At 45.5% G+C, this 16,135-nt stretch overlaps 1 protein-coding gene across 1 annotated transcript in view; it reads left to right on the forward strand.

Moving 5' to 3' along the window:
* kif28 (kinesin family member 28) overlaps positions 1 to 16,135 on the forward strand; it is a 106,023-nt gene that overhangs the window by 30,394 nt on the left and 59,494 nt on the right. Inside the window, exons 13-15 of the mRNA XM_034187995.1 lie at positions 1,280 to 1,370; positions 1,500 to 1,560; positions 1,813 to 1,936. Coding sequence (XP_034043886.1) covers positions 1,280 to 1,370; positions 1,500 to 1,560; positions 1,813 to 1,936 — 276 coding nt within the window. The remainder of the gene's footprint in view (positions 1 to 1,279; positions 1,371 to 1,499; positions 1,561 to 1,812; positions 1,937 to 16,135) is intronic.

Raw genomic sequence — 16,135 nt, forward strand, 5'->3', positions numbered from 1 at the left:
CGGTATGTTTATGTATTTTGGGTCAAGGATGAATGCCGCCAAAACAGAAAGTTGATAGGAGTAATATTTTTAGAGAAACTCCACATATTAGCTAACAACACTGAACAATGAACATTGATAATTACATTCTGGACTCACAGGCCATTCCAGCAGGGGGTGGTAAATCATCTTTTTATTAAAAGTGTGCATGTGGGCATGCATGCATATAACTTAATCATTTTATTTATTAAGTTCAATGTAAGTACATAATATGATTGTAAATACGTTGAAAAAAGATGAATGATACAAGAAAGTATCAAAACACTTATTTCCATTGTGGTCCATTTAAAAATCAAATGACAAAATAGAAGTAATAATCAAATCAAATAATAATAATACTGATGATGATAATAGTAGTAATAATAATAATAATAATAACACTGATGCTGATGATAATAATAATAATAATAGTGTGTATATGATAACAAGAACCTAAACAAATTATAAATACATTCATACAGTAAATTAACACTGAAAAATTATGTAATTAACAGTAAATAAAAGGGCTGAGTTCTTCTAAAAACTGTTGAGGTCTAAAGTTCTCAAACACTCTGGTCTCTCATGCCATTCCACCTCATTATAGAATCTGCATAATTTATTACCACGCTTGAAAAATGTCAACTACCTATTTGATAAACACTACCCAACACCCATGGGCAACACGCTAGTTCCAAGTTTAAAGTCTTTATAATATGTTATTTATGTAACACATTCTGCTCCAAGTTGTCAAAATCCAAGTGCTTTAGCAAAACACAAGGACAGTATAAAGCCATAAACCCATTATAAACACACAATAAAACTGAAGATATATGTAAATAATGTAAAATATGGCACTATAGCAAATATATATTGTGCTATATATAGTAAACAATACCAGCCAAATACATGCAATACAGTGATATCCTACTCATAAATTATATGTTAAAGGGAACAGATGTGGCTTTAGTCTAGATTTAATAGACTCAAAAGGATTAAACTGTCATTCCAATGAGAACATTATTCTGTAGAAAGGGGTCAAGGTAAGAGAGAATCACCTTCCTTTCTCATTCTGATGCTCTGTTTGAACTCAGCACATCATCTTGACTGTGTCTGAATGTCTATATGCACCCAAGTGTACCTAGAAAAGTGGCCAGTAGGTGTAGTTATGCAAACATAATGTGGGGTGTCATTAGTTTTTGCTCTCTCTCTCTGTGTGTGTGTGTGTTTCTCTTTCATGCTGTTTCTTCACTTTTCTTGTCAGGAGCGGCGAATGATGCAGATGCATCCTTACATCCTGAACATTAATGAAGATGCTCAGCTCTCAGGGGTGGTTAAACTTTTCATCCAGGAAGGTTTGTGGCTTTTTGTTTCTGGTCATAATTTTTGGGAGGCAGTGATGTGGTTGTAAGGTGATGAATTTGATCACACAGTTGCTAATGTATATTCCTGCTAAACTGACAGTGGTGGTTCTGTTCTTCCAGGTGAATGGTACATTGGACTCTCTGACTCCTCCCCTAGATCCATCCCGATGAAAGGACTAGGGTAGGTGTTTCAGGATGACCACATTGGGGAACAACAGATTATATATTTAATGCACACTATAAAGAACACTTTGTTTCCAGCATAACGAATAGGTCAGGTCACTGAACACAAAATCAAGGCTTCAGAATTGATACTTCAAATGAGAAAATGGTCCAAACATTAACTATAAATATTTTGTTCAGCTTAAGGAACACAAACTTGAAAACAAACTTTCTCTCTTTGCATGTTGATTTTTATGCAAACGCTTATCAGGATCCAAGAGCGCCACGCTGTCTTCAAAAATGAATATCGGCAGGTAACACTGACCCCACTGGCAGGGTCAAGGGTCATCATCAATGGCACTACTGTCTACCAGACAACTGAGCTGCAGCACCTGGTGAGTCTCTTCATATAGCATGAAAAAATTTGGGCACTCTTGGGCTTTTTTTTTATGACATCAAAAAAAGTTTAGAAAGATTTTAGGTTCCTTTATATAAAATTTTGTTAAATTATATCCTTTAAATTCACAATGAAAACAAACTTCAAAAAATGTATATCTATTAAACAAAACATCAAATCCAATTCATACACTGTCAGTCACAACAACAACAATAACAAATATAGTTTTTGTAGCCACTTTTCTTGAAACAATCCTTTTCATATGAAATTCATAATTTGATGGGTGCACAATCCTGAACAGTCCAGTAGGTGGCAGTATTCACCAGATAGCTGCACAATATTCTTGTTTTCATTTTAATGGAGGTCTTTGAACAGTAGGCCTTGTGGAAGGACCTAAAATGTTAAAGCTAGACTTGGTAGTCCTGGAGAGCTAGCAAGAGAGCTAGGAAGATTTGAAAGTAGCACCTCCTCTAGGTTCCCCCCTCCTCCCATCCCGTCAGTGCGCCGTCCAAAGCCACGACCCCACAAACGAATGCGCATCTGACTGTGGGATTCAGTGGGGCAGAGGAGAGCCGACTAAAGGCCCCCTGACACGCAGTACCATGCACATCGTCTTGATGTTCCCACCCGCTGTGATCGCAGCAGGACACCGTTCTTTGTTCTACCGGCTGCCACGCACTCTGCGCTGGACGCTGTGTATATAAAATAATTATTTCGTGTCGGATTAATCATTTTCTCTGCAAAATGGCTGTTGAAAACGGCTGTTATCACTTCCTGAATCACATAGGACCGCTCCAGCTTCAGCGATTCGTGCACACACGTAACAAGCTGCAGAAAGCATTTACAGTTGTCTAAAAAGGTAATTATTTGTCATGTTTACATGTCATGGCTTGGTAAAAGAATTGCGTGTTCTTTCCTTCTTGTGTGCAGCTGTTAAATATGTTTATAACAGATTTAACATCTTGTTATAATCCTTCAGACGAGCTGCACTCTGATGCGATCCGCTGACGTCTCCACTCACTCTGTTCACTTCTTTACTCCACTTGACGAGCTGCACATCGTGTTCACGATTAGATCACACCACACAGCACAACATTTATGCGTGAAAGATTTTTGGAACATTTCAGCTCCTCAAGTGAAGTAAAGAAGAATTTGTCGGAGTTTTATCGATCCTACAGCTGCTACAGACGTCTGATTTTTTTCGTTCCATTTTCCGAATACATATGTATTGACGACTGGTAGGATAGACAGACCATTTCATCCAATATAACAACAAGTGTTTCTGAACAGAGGTACCTACCCTAGCTTTAAAGCAAAAATATTTTATAGAATTTCCCACTTTTACTTTGGCTCATATTGTGAGTTTTGTTTTTTGTTTTTTTCATAGACATGAACAAAATCTATGAGTGGTCGTGACCTGTAGTAGGAATTGTACACTTAGTCTGCTGTCATCTAAACCTGGGTTTTGGATATTGATTGGATATTTCATTAGTTTGATTTTACTTTGAAAATCTGACATAAATTATACCTCATAATTAACATGATGTTACCCTGTTGAACTGCAAAAATTGAACTGTATATTTAATTTATGCATATAGCCAATCACTCTTGCGGCTGAAATGGAACCAGTAGCTATAGCTCTGAGGCGGAATGAATACAGTTAAGATGAATATGCTGCCTACGTTTTTATATATTTTTCAGTGCCTTCCGGTTTTTTTAAACCAAATCTTATTTTATCAAATTAAATAATCAGATATCAAGTTTTATTTGGAACAAAAAACACCTAGGATGAAAAGAAGTGTACTTCACAAACCTTGCTCAATGGGAGGTATGTCACTCCCTGACTTCTTGTAATACTATTGGGCGGCTAATATTAGAGTACGTATTGTTTTATTGGATGGGCAATGATAATGATAACATTGCTATTGAATGGCTAAATCTGGAGGGAGTGTCTGTAAGGTTCATATCTTAAAACTTTACTGTGTTCCAAGCTGCCATTTCACACCCCGTCCTAATTTTACTTCTAATCCAGTTATTTTACACAGTCAGATCTAGAACCAGTTTAGATAACCTTCTCACTTACAGATCTATCCCAAGCAACACCAATTGCAAAAAAGCATATATTTGCTTCATCATTAATCGATGAGGCCTTTGATAGATGGTCCGGAAGAGGTATGACCTTACTGTCTGGTCTGTATATTGACAGCAATTTTGGTACAAAAATGTTATATTCCCAAATTACATTTTTATAGATATCTGCAGCTTCAGAATTTTGTCTTCTCAAACTCAAAATCTTTTCCCTTTTGTCCTCCAACTTGTCTTAATTTTTGATTGTAAAGTGAACTATAAGCACAATATATGAAATACTGTATACGCTCATAACTTGTTGCCTCTAGAGTCCCTCAAAAACAAATGGGAGACAGATTTAAATGAACCCATTACAGAAGAAACTTGGCACAAAATAGTAGAGAGAATCTTCTCCTCTTCTATCTGTCTTAGACATGCTGTTATTCAGTTTGTTACACGTGTTCTGGACATGTCCGAAGCTTAGCACCTTTTTTTTCTGGTTTGGGACTCCGGCGGTCGCGACCTCGCTAATGCTCCCCCCAAGCTGCTGGCGGTGTGACTCATGTTGCGGCAGCCCTCGCCCACTTTGCCTCAATTCAGATGATGGACTGCTTCAAGTTTAGAGCACATACACAATGTCAAATGTATATGTGCTGTATTTAATTTTGATGTGTGCCATTATTACTGTAAACAAGTAATAATTGTGGATTAATTGCTGTATTGTGTCTGAGGTAATTGGAGTGTAAACGTAATCTCGTTGTTGTTGCATTTGTGATGACAATAAATCTCATTCCATTTCCATTTTTGAGACCTTTTTCTAAGATCTTTGTAAAGGTGTTGCACCATCTCCATTCATTGCTCTCTTCGCTATAGCCCAGATGGAACCCCCTCTTGAGATGTAGGAAAGAACTATACTGGATTTCTGCTCTCTCCTTGCTAGGAGACTGATATTATTGAAATGGAAGGACTCAGCACCCCAACACACAATCACTGGATCGGGAAAATCATGTACCATATCAAGTTGGAGAAGATCAGATACACAATCAGGGGGTCTACTAGGAAATTTTATAATATTTGGCAACCGTTTTTAATGTTTGTTGAAAATATGGATGCCAATAATATAGTACTGTAAACCTCTGATGTTTTTTTAAATTACTATTGTTATTTCTGAGATGTCTACCTATTGTTGTTCTGTCTTTTTTTAATGCTTGGCTATTCAAACTCTGCATTTCATCTCTCGTGTAATAGCACTGTGAGTCTGGTATTTGGAAAGAAGGGTCAGAGGTGGGCTGGATTGGAGCAGGTTCAGGGTCCTGTTTTGGTTTTCCTTCTGTTCTCATTCTGTTGGACCCATGTTTAAATTGTAAAAATGCAATAAAAACCTTGATCAAAAAAAAAAAAAAAAAAAGATGCACAAGCAACAGGGATGACCGCAGCATTGAGAAGATTGGAAGGTAAAGTCAATTCAAGAACTTGGGAGAGCTCAGAAGGAGGGGACTGAGGCTGGAGTCAGTGCATCAAGAGCCAACACGCACGAAGTTCCAGGAAATGGGCTGTAAGTGATGCATTCCTGGTGCCAAACTGCTGCTGAACTAGAGACAGTGTCAGAAGCGTCTTACCTGGGCTGAGGAGGACAAAGAACTGAACCGTTGCCATGACTGTTGCTCAGTAGTCCGAAGTTCTCTTTTCGGCTAAAAGTAAATTTTATATTGCATTTGGAAATCAAGGTCCCAGAGTCTTTAGGAAGAGTGGAGAGACAGAAAATTCAAGGTGCTTGAAGTTCAGTGTGAAATTTCCACAGTCAGTGATGATTTGTGGTGCCATGTCTGCTGGCGTTGGTCACTATGTTAGTGGCAGTACGGGAACCTAGAAGCGACTCAAGATGCTGCATATCAGGGGTTGAGGAAAAATGGTTTATTATAATAATAATGGACAACAAACAGTAACACCTGCGAATAACGGAGACCAGGAGATGGAGACTCTGGAGAACAGGGTACAGGTGCGAGAAAACTATGCAAGTGAGTGGAACTGGTGTTGGTTGTGGACTGCACAAAAACAAACACAAAATTAGAATTCACTCAAAGGTCAAGAGTAACTGAAGACTAACATTAAATCAAATCAAATCAATTTTATTTATATAGCGCCAAATCACAACAACAGTTGCCCCAAGGCGCTCTATATTGCAAGGCAAAAGCCATACAATAATTACAGAAAAACCCCAACGGTCAAACGACCCCCTATGAGCAAGCACTTGGCGACAGTGGGAAGGAAAACTCCCTTTTAACAGGAAGAAACCTCCAGCAGAACCAGGCTCAGGAGGGGCAGTCTTCTGCTGGGACTGAGGGGAGAGAATCAGGAAAAAAGACAATGCTGTGGAAGACAGCAGAGATCAATCACTAATGATTAAATGCAGAGTGGTGCATACAGAGCAAAAAGAGAAAGAAACACTCAGTGCATCATGGGAACCCCCCTGTTGTGTGGGTCGCCCGAAGAGGAGGTACTGCTGGCCAACACCAGAGGGCGCCCTGCCTGTAGACGGGCTTCAGGCACCAGAGGGCGCAGTTCGCCGCCAGGAGCTTCAGACACCCTGACAGCTGTCACTCATCATTTCATCATGCCAACTATAAAAGCCTGGAGAAGACACCACACCCCTGCCGAGAAATCATCTGAAGTATTCAGGTAAAACTCTCAGCCGTCTTTGTGTCTTGTTCAGCTAAGCTTATTGAGAGTGGGAGGTGGTGTTTTCCTCCCTTTATCATCAGAACTCTGCTGACTGTTTAACTGGGTGTGTGCCTCCACACACCCACTCTTGACTGTTTCTGCTTCCTGCCAGCAGTACCCGATCTGACAGCTGGAGACGGTGGCCACCTGGTGACTCGGGACTTGGCGGCTCCGGTGTGTTCCAGATCCGTTGGCGGTGGAAATCGTGTGGGTCCCAACTCCTATCTGGACAGGCGTCTCCTATCCTCGAGCCTGCCCACACGACACCAACTGTATAATTGACTGTAGTATTGAATTGTATCTGTATCCGTTGTGCACATTTCACAACATTAAAAGTGTTACTTGTTATTTCCATTGACCGTTCATTTACGCCCCCTGTTGTGGGTCCGTGTCACTACACTTTTACACAACACCCCCAGAGTGGTGCATACAGAGCAAAAAGAGGTGAATAAAAAGAAACACTCAGTGCATCATGGGAACCCCCCAGCAGTCTAAGTCTATAGCAGCATAACTAAGGGATGGTTCAGGGTCACCTGATCCAGCCCTAACTATAAGCTTTAGCAAAAGGAAAGTTTTAAGCCTAATCTTAAAAGTAGAGAGGGGTGTCTGTCTCTCCCTGATCCGAATTGGGAGCTGGTTCCACAGGAGAGGAGCCTGAAAGCTGAAGGCTCTGCCTCCCATTCTACTCTTAAAAACCCTAGGAAACTACAAGTAAGCCTGCAGTCTGAGAGCGAAGCGCTCTATTGGGGTGATATGGTACTAAGAGGTCCCTAAGATAAGATGGGACCTGATTATTCAAAACCTTATAAGTAAGAAGAAGAATTTGAAATTCTATTCTAGAATTAACAGGAAGCCAATGAAGAGAGGCCAATATGAGTGAAATATGCTCTCTCCTTCTAGTCCCCGTCAGTACTCTAGCTGCAGCATTTTGAATTAACTGAAGGCTTTTCTGGGAACTTTCAGGACAACCTGATAATAATGAATTACAATAGAAGAATAGCCTAGAAGAAATAAATGCATGAATTAGCTTTTCAGCATCACTCTGAGACAAGACCTTTCTAATTTTAGAGATATTACACAAATGTAAAAAAGCAGTCCTACATATTTGCTTAATATGTGCATTGAAGGACATATCCTGATCAAAAATGACTCCAAGATTTCTCACAGTATTACTAGAGGTCAGGGTAATGCCATCCAGAGTAAGGATCTGGTAAGACACCATGTTTCTAAGATTTGTTGGGCCAAGTACAATAACTTCAGTTTTATCTGAATTTAAAAGCAGGAAATTAGAGGTCACCCATGTCTTTATGTCTGTAAGACATTCCTGCAGTTTAACTAATTGGTGTGTGTCCTCTGGCTTCATGGATAGATAAGCTGGGTATCATCTGCGTAACATGAAAATTTAAGCAATGCTTCCTAATAATACTGCCTAAGGGAAGCATGTATAAAGTGAATAAAATTGGTCCTAGCACAGAACCTTGTGGAACTCCATAATTAACCTTAGTCTGTGAAGAAGACTCCCATTTACATGAACAAATTGTAATCTATTAGATAAATTATGATTCAAACCACTGCAGCGCAGTGCCTTTAATACCTATGGCATGCTCTAATCTCTGTAATAAAATTTTATGGTCAACAGTATCAAAAGCAGCACTGAGGTCTAACAGGACAAGCACAGAGATGAGTCCACTGTCTGAGGCCATAAGAAGATAATTTGTAACCTTCACTAATGCTGTTTCTGTACTATGATGAATTCTGAAACCTGAGTGAAACTCTTCAAATAGACCATTCCTCTGCAGATGATCAGTTAGCTGTTTTACAACTACCCTTTCAAGAATTTTTGAGAGAAAAGGAAGGCTGGAGACTGGCCTATAATTAGCTAAGATAGCTGGGTCAAGTGATGGCTTTTTAAGTAATGGTTTAATTACTGCCACCTTAAAAGCCTGTGGTACATAGCCAACTAATAAAGATAGATTGATCATATTTAAGATCGAAGCATTAATTAATGGTAGGACTTCCTTGAGCAGCCTGGTAGGAATGGGGTCTAATAGACATGATGATAGTTTGGAGGAAGTGACTAATGAAAGTAACTCAGACAGAAAAATCGGAAAGAAAGAGTCTAACCAAATACCAGCATTACTGAAAGCAGCCGAACATAAAAATATGTCTTTGGGATGGTTATGAATAATTTTTTCTCTAATAGTTAAAATTTTATTTGCAAAGAAAGTCATGAAGTCATTACTAGTTAAAGTTAAAGGAATATGCGGCTCAATAGAGCTCTGACTCTTTGTCAGCCTGGCTACAGTGCTGAAAAGAAACCTGGGGTTGTTCTTATTTTCTTCAATTAGTGATGAACAGTAAGATGTCCTAGCTTTACGGAGGGCTTTTTTTTTATAGAGCAACAGACTCGTTTTCCAGGCTAAATGAAGATCTTCTAAATTAGTGAGACACCATTTCCTCTCCAGCTTACGGGTTATCTGCTTTAAGCTGCCAGTTTGTGGGTTATACCACGGAGTCAGGCACTTCTGATTTAAGGCTCTCTTTTTCAGAGGAGCTACAGCATCCAAAGTTGTGCTCAGTGCGGATGTAAAGCTACTGACGAGATAAGCTATCTCACTCACAGAGTTTAGGTAGCTACTCTGCACTGTGTTGGTATATGGCATTGAAGAACATAACAAAGAAGGAATCATATCCTTAAACCTAGTTACAGCACTTTCAGAAAGACTTCTACTGTAATGAAACTTATTCCCCACTGCTGGGTAGTCCATTAAAGTAAATGTAAATGTTATTAAGAAATGATCAGACAAAAACAGGTTTTCAGGGAATACTGTTAAGTCTTCAATTTCTATGCCATATGTCAGAACAAGATCTAAAGTGTGGCTAAAGTGGTGGGTGGGCTCATTTACTTTTGAGCGAAGCCAACTGAGTCTAATAATAGATTAAATGCAGTGTTGAGGCTGTCATTCTCAGCATCTATGTGGATGTTAAAATCACCCACTATAAATTATCTTATCTGAGCTAAGTACTAAGTCAGACAAAAGGTCTGAAAAATCACAAAGAAACTCATAGTAACGACCAGGTGGACGATAGATAATAACAAATAAAACTGGTTTTTGAGACTTCCAATTTGGATGGACAAGACTAAGAGTCAAGCTTTCAAATGAATTAAAGCTCTGTCTGGGTCTTTGATTAATTAATAAGCTGGAGTGGAAGATTGCTGCTACTCCTCCTCGACCCGTGCTTTGAGCATTTTGACAGTTAGTGTGACTCGGGGGTGTTGACTCATTTAAACTAACATATTCATCCTGCTGTAACCAGGTTTCTGTAAGGCAGAATAAATCAATATGTTGATCAATTATTATATCATTTACTAACAGGGACTTAGAAGAGAGAGGCCTAATATTTAATAAACCACATTTAACTGTTTTAGTCTGTGGTGCAGTTGAAGGTGCTATATTATTTTTTCTTTTTAATTTTTATGCTTAAATAGATTTTTACTGGTTATTGGTGGTCTGGGAGCAGGCACCGTCTCTATGGGGATGGGGTATTGGGGGGATGGCAGGGGGAGAGAAGCTGCAGAGAGGTGTGTAAGACTACAACTCTGCTTCCTGGTCCCAACCCTGGATAGTCACGATTTGGGGGTTTAATAAAATTGGCCAGATTTCTAGAGATGAGAGCTGCTCCATCCAAAGTGGGATGGATGCCGTCTCTCCTAACAAGACCAGGTTTTCCCCAGAAGCTTTGCCAATTATCTATGAAGCCCACCTCATTTTTTGGACACCACTCAGACAGCCAGCAATTCAAAGTCAACATGCGGCGAAACATGTCACTCCCAGTCCGATTGGGGAGGGGCCCAGAGAAAACTACAGAGTCCGACATTGTTTTTGCAAAGTTACACACCGTGTTGTGTGGGCCGCCAGAAGAGGAGGTACTGCTGGCCCACCACCAGAGGGCGCCCTGCCTGAAGTGCGGGCTTCAGGCACGAGAGGGCGCTGCCGCCATGGACGCAGCCGGGAGTGACAGCTGTCTCTCATTATTTCCTGACAGCTGTCACTCATCCTTCATCATCTCACTCCATAAAACCCAGACGTCATCTCCACCTCATCGCCGAGATATCGTACTTCTATGGAGGTAATTTTCTCTGCCTGTATTAATTGATTCCAAGAGCTATTGTGTTGCAGCTGTCAACCAGAGGACCAGCGTGGGTCACGACTGTTTCGTCCTACGTCCTGTCAGATAAGTGGTTAAACAGACGCTGCACGAGTGTGTGTTAGAGGTGGAGGTGGCATTCCCACCGTTGTTGTTACGGGGTGTACACACACCCACACTTGACTGTCTTTGCTCTTCGCCAGCAGTACCAGATCCGACAGTCGGGGACGGTGATCACCTGGGAATTCGGGACTTGGCGGCTCCAGTATTCACCAGGCTCGGTGGCGGCGGAAATCGTGTGGTTCCGGCTCTTCTCAGGACAGACGTCTTCTATCCTCGAGCCTGCCAACACGTCACCTTTGTGGATTGACTGTTATCAGATTCTGAGATTGTCTGTGTATTTGTTGTGCACCTTCACAACATTAAATTGTTACTTTTTTGGCTCATCTATTGACCGTTCATTTGCGCCCCCTGTTGTGGGTCCGTGTCACTACACTTTCACAACAGGATATCTCGGCCAGCGTCATGGATCCCGAGGGGCGTCACCCATGTGTTGGACAGCCAATGGAAGAGCAGGGTGCACAGGCGTCTGCAGGAGGCGTGCTCGGTGAGTTGCAGCAAATCCTCACCGCCTTTACCGCTCGGCTGGATTTGATGTCCGAGCAAAACGTCATCCTTAATCGCAGGATGGAGGCTCTCACCGCACAGGTGGAAGCGCGCGATCAGAGCGCTGCTGCGGCTCCTCCTCCTGCCGACCTGGTGCCGGGTATTAACATTCCACTGGTCGTTCAACAAACCCCCCCACCATCCCCTGAAGCATACATAAGTCCCCCTGAGCCGTACGGGGGTTGTGTGGAGACGTGCGCGGACTTTCTGATGCAGTGTTCGCTCGTCTTTGCACAACGACCCGTGATGTACGCGTCTGACGCCAGCAAGGTGGCTTATGTTATTAATTTGCTTCGGGGTAAGGCACGTGCCTGGGCTACGGCGCTCTGGGAACAGAACTCACGGTTGTTATCAGCATACACTGGGTTTGTGGGGGAGTTCAGAACATTGTTTGATCACCCTAACAGAGGAGAGACCGCTTCAACAATGCTGCTGTCAATGCGACAGGGGCGCCGGTGCGCAGCCGAATATGCAGTCGACTTCCGCATCGCGGCTGCGAGGTCCGGCTGGAATAACGTTGCGCTCCGCGCCGCCTTCATAAACAGACTGTCATCGGTCCTGAAGGAGCATCTGGTAGCTAAGGAAGAACCGCGGGATTTAGATGGGTTTATCGATCTCGTTATACGGTTAGACAATCGGTTGGAGGAGCGCTGTCGGGAGCGAGGCGAAGGACGTGGCTGGATATGCGCCGTCCCTCTCCCTTCCGGGTTCGAAAAGGGGCCGCCCTCCCCACGCTCCACAGCCGCAGTGCTCCGTGGGGCAACAGCTCCCCCTGCTGACGTTGTTAGGGAAACGCACAGGGCCAAAATGAGGAGGCTGGTCCGCGGGGAGTGTTTTCTCTGCAGCTCAAAGGAGCACATACAGAAAAACTGCCCCAAACGGCCACAACGACAACAACCGCCCTTAGAGACTGGGCTAAGGGGGGGTCATAACATTCACGTGGGACACACACAGATTGCCACACGACTCCCAGTTACAATCCTGAGCGGGGATTTAACCCTTCAAGCCCCAGCACTGGTGGACACGGGGTCAGAAGGGAATTTGCTAGACAGCAGATGGGCAAGGGAGGTAGGGCTCCCTCTGGTGGAGCTTCCTTCGCCATTGCAGGTGCGGGCACTAGATGGCACCCTCCTCCCTTTAATCACACACAAGACACAATCAGTAAATCTGGTGGTGTCTGGAAACCATCGGGAGCAGATTGAGTTTTTTGTAACTCCTTCTACCTCCCGCGTGATTTTGGGCTTCCCATGGATGTTGAAGCACAATCCCCGGATTGATTGGCCGTCTGGGGTGGTGGTTCAGTGGAGCGAAACCTGCCATCGGGTGTGTTTAGGATCCTCGGTTCCTCCCGGTTTACATGCTAAGGAGGAGGTCAAAGTCCCTCCCAATCTGACGGCAGTGCCGGTTGAGTACCACGATCTTGCTGACGTCTTCAGCAAGGATCTGGCACTCACCCTTCCCCCGCACCGTCCGTACGATTGTGCCATTGATTTGGTTCCAGGCGCTGAGTTCCCGTCCAGCAGGCTGTACAACCTCTCATGACCTGAGCGCGAATCAATTGAGACCTACATCCGGGACTCATTAGCTGCCGGGCTGATCCGGAACTCCACCTCCCCGATGGGTGCAGGTTTCTTTTTTGTGGGTAAGAAAGATGGCGGACTCCGTCCATGCATTGATTACAGGGGGCTGAATGAGATTACGGTTCGCAACCGATACCCGTTGCCATTGTTGGATTCCGTGTTCACCCCCCTGCATGGAGCCAAAATCTTTACTAAGCTGGATCTTAGTAATGCGTATCACCTGGTTCGGATTCGGAAGGGAGACGAATGGAAGACGGCATTTAACACCCCGTTAGGTCACTTTGAGTACCTGGTCATGCCGTTCGGCCTCACCAACGCCCCCGCGACGTTCCAAGCCTTGGTTAACGACGTCTTGCGGGACTTCCTGCACCGATTCGTCTTCGTATATCTGGACGATATTCTCATCTTTTCTCCGGATCCTGAGACCCATGTCCAGCATGTACGTCAGGTCCTGCAGCGGTTGTTAGAGAACCGACTGTTTGTGAAGGGCGAGAAGTGCGAGTTTCACCGCACGTCTTTGTCCTTCCTGGGGTTTATCATCTCCTCTAACTCCGTCGCCCCTGATCCGGCCAAGGTTGCGGCGGTGAGAGATTGGCCCCAACCAACAAGCCGTAGGAAGCTGCAACAGTTCCTCGGCTTCGCTAATTTCTATAGGAGGTTCATTAAGGGCTACAGTCAGGTAGTTAGCCCCCTGACAGCCCTGACCTCTCCAAAAATCCCCTTCACCTGGTCGGATCGGTGCGAAGCCGCGTTCAAGGAGTTGAAACGACGGTTCTCTACTGCGCCAGTTTTGGTGCAGCCCGACCCTAGCCGCCAGTTCGTGGTTGAAGTGGACGCCTCTGACTCAGGGATAGGAGCCGTGCTATCCCAGAGCGGAGAGACCGATAAGGTTCTTCACCCGTGTGCCTACTTTTCTCGCAGGTTGACCCCGGCTGAACGGAACTATGATGTCGGCAATCGAGAACTCCTTGCGGTGAAAGAGGCTCTTGAGGAGTGGAGACACCTGTTGGAGGGAGCGTCTGTGCCGTTCACGGTTTTCACTGACCATCGGAACCTGGAGTATATCAGGACCGCCAAGCAGCTGAACCCCAGGCAAGCCCGCTGGTCACTGTTCTTCGGGCGTTTTGACTTCCGGATCACCTATCGCCCCGGGACCAAGAACCAGAGGTCGGATGCCTTGTCCCGGGTACACGAAGAGGAGGTCAAAACTGCACTGTCGGATCCACCGGAGCCCATCCTGCCTGAGTCCACTATCGTGGCCACCCTCACCTGGGACGTGGAGAAGATCGTCCGGGAGGCCCTGGCACGGAGCCCGGACCCCGGAACTGGTCCGAAGAACCGTCTGTATGTCCCACCAGAGGCCAGAGCTGCAGTCTTGGACTTCTGTCACGGTTCCAAGCTCTCCTGTCATCCAGGGGTGTGAAGGACCGTGGCAGTTGTCCGGCAGCGCTTCTGGTGGGCGTCTGTGGAGGCCGATGTCCGGGAGTACATCCAGGCCTGCACCACCTGTGCCAGGGGCAAGGCAGACCATAAAAGGTCCCAAGGACTTCTCCAGCCGCTTCCTGTGCCTCATCGCCCCTGGTCCCATATCGGCCTGGATTTCGTCACGGGCCTCCCGCCGTCCCAGGGCAACACCACCATCTTCACGATAGTGGACCGATTCTCCAAGGCGGCCCACTTCGTGGACCTCCCGAAGCTCCCAACAGCCCAGGAGACAGCAGACCTGCTGGTCCACCACGTCGTCCGTCTGCATTGGATACCTACCGATATCGTCTCTGATCGTGGTCCCCAGTTCTCCTCACACGTCTGGAGGAGCTTCTGCCGGGAACTGGGGGCCACTGTGAGCCTCTCGTCCGGGTATCACCCGCAGACCAATGGACAGGCAGAACGGGCCAATCAGGAATTGGAGCAAGTCCTGCGCTGTGTGACGTCCGCACACCTGGAGTGAACATTTGGCCTGGATCGAGTATGCGCATAACAGCCAGGTGTCCTCTGCCACCGGCCTCTCCCCATTTGAGGTGTGTTTGGGGTATCAGCCCCCATTGTTTCCCGTGGTGGAGGGAGAGGTCGGTGTGCCCTCGGTCCAGGCCCACCTGCAGAAGTGGCGTCGGGTGTGGCGCTCCGCCCGTTCTGCCTTGTTGAAGGCCCGGACGAGGGCGAAGACCCATGCGGACCGCCGGCGATCCCCGGCCCCTGCTTACCAGCCCGGGCAGGAGGTGTGGCTATCCACGAAGGACATCCCCCTCCAGGTGGACTCCCCGAAACTCAAGGACAGGTATATTGGACCTTACAGAATCCTCAAAATCCTCAGTCCTGCCGCAGTGAAGCCGGGAGTTGGAGCTTCACTGCGGATCCACCCAGTCTTTCATGTGTCCAGGATCAAGCCTCACCACACCTCGCCCCTCTGTGCTCCCGGACCGGCACCGCCTCCTGCCCGGATCATCGACGGGGAGCCGGCTTGGACGGTGCGCCGGCTCCTAGACGTCTGTCGGATGGGCCGGGGGTTCCAGTATTTGGTGGACTGGGAAGGGTATGGACCTGAAGAACGCTCCTGGGTGAAGAGGAGCTTCATCCTGGATCCGGCCCTCCTGGCCGATTTCTACCGTCGACACCCCGACAAGCCTGGTTGGGCGCCAGGAGGCGCCCGTTGAGGGGGGGGTCCTGTTGTGTGGGCCGTCAGAAGAGGAGGTACTGCTGGCCCACCACCAGAGGGCGCCCTGCCTGAAGTGCAGGCTTCAGGCACGAGAGGGCGCTGCCGCCACGGACACAGCCGGGAGTGACAGCTGTCTCTCATTATTTCCTGACAGCTGTCACTCATTCTTCATCATCTCACTCCATAAAACCCAGACGTCATCTCCACCTCATCGCCGAGATATCGTACTTCTATGGAGGTAATTTTCTCTGCCTGTATTAATTGATTCCAAGAGCTATTGTATTGCAGCTGTCAACCAGAGGACCGGCATGGGTCGCGACTGTTTCATCCTACGTCCCGTCAGATAAGTGGTTAAACAGAC

The sequence above is a fragment of the Thalassophryne amazonica genome, chromosome 2, assembly GCF_902500255.1.
Source record: "Thalassophryne amazonica chromosome 2, fThaAma1.1, whole genome shotgun sequence".
NCBI lineage: Eukaryota > Metazoa > Chordata > Actinopteri > Batrachoidiformes > Batrachoididae > Thalassophryne > Thalassophryne amazonica.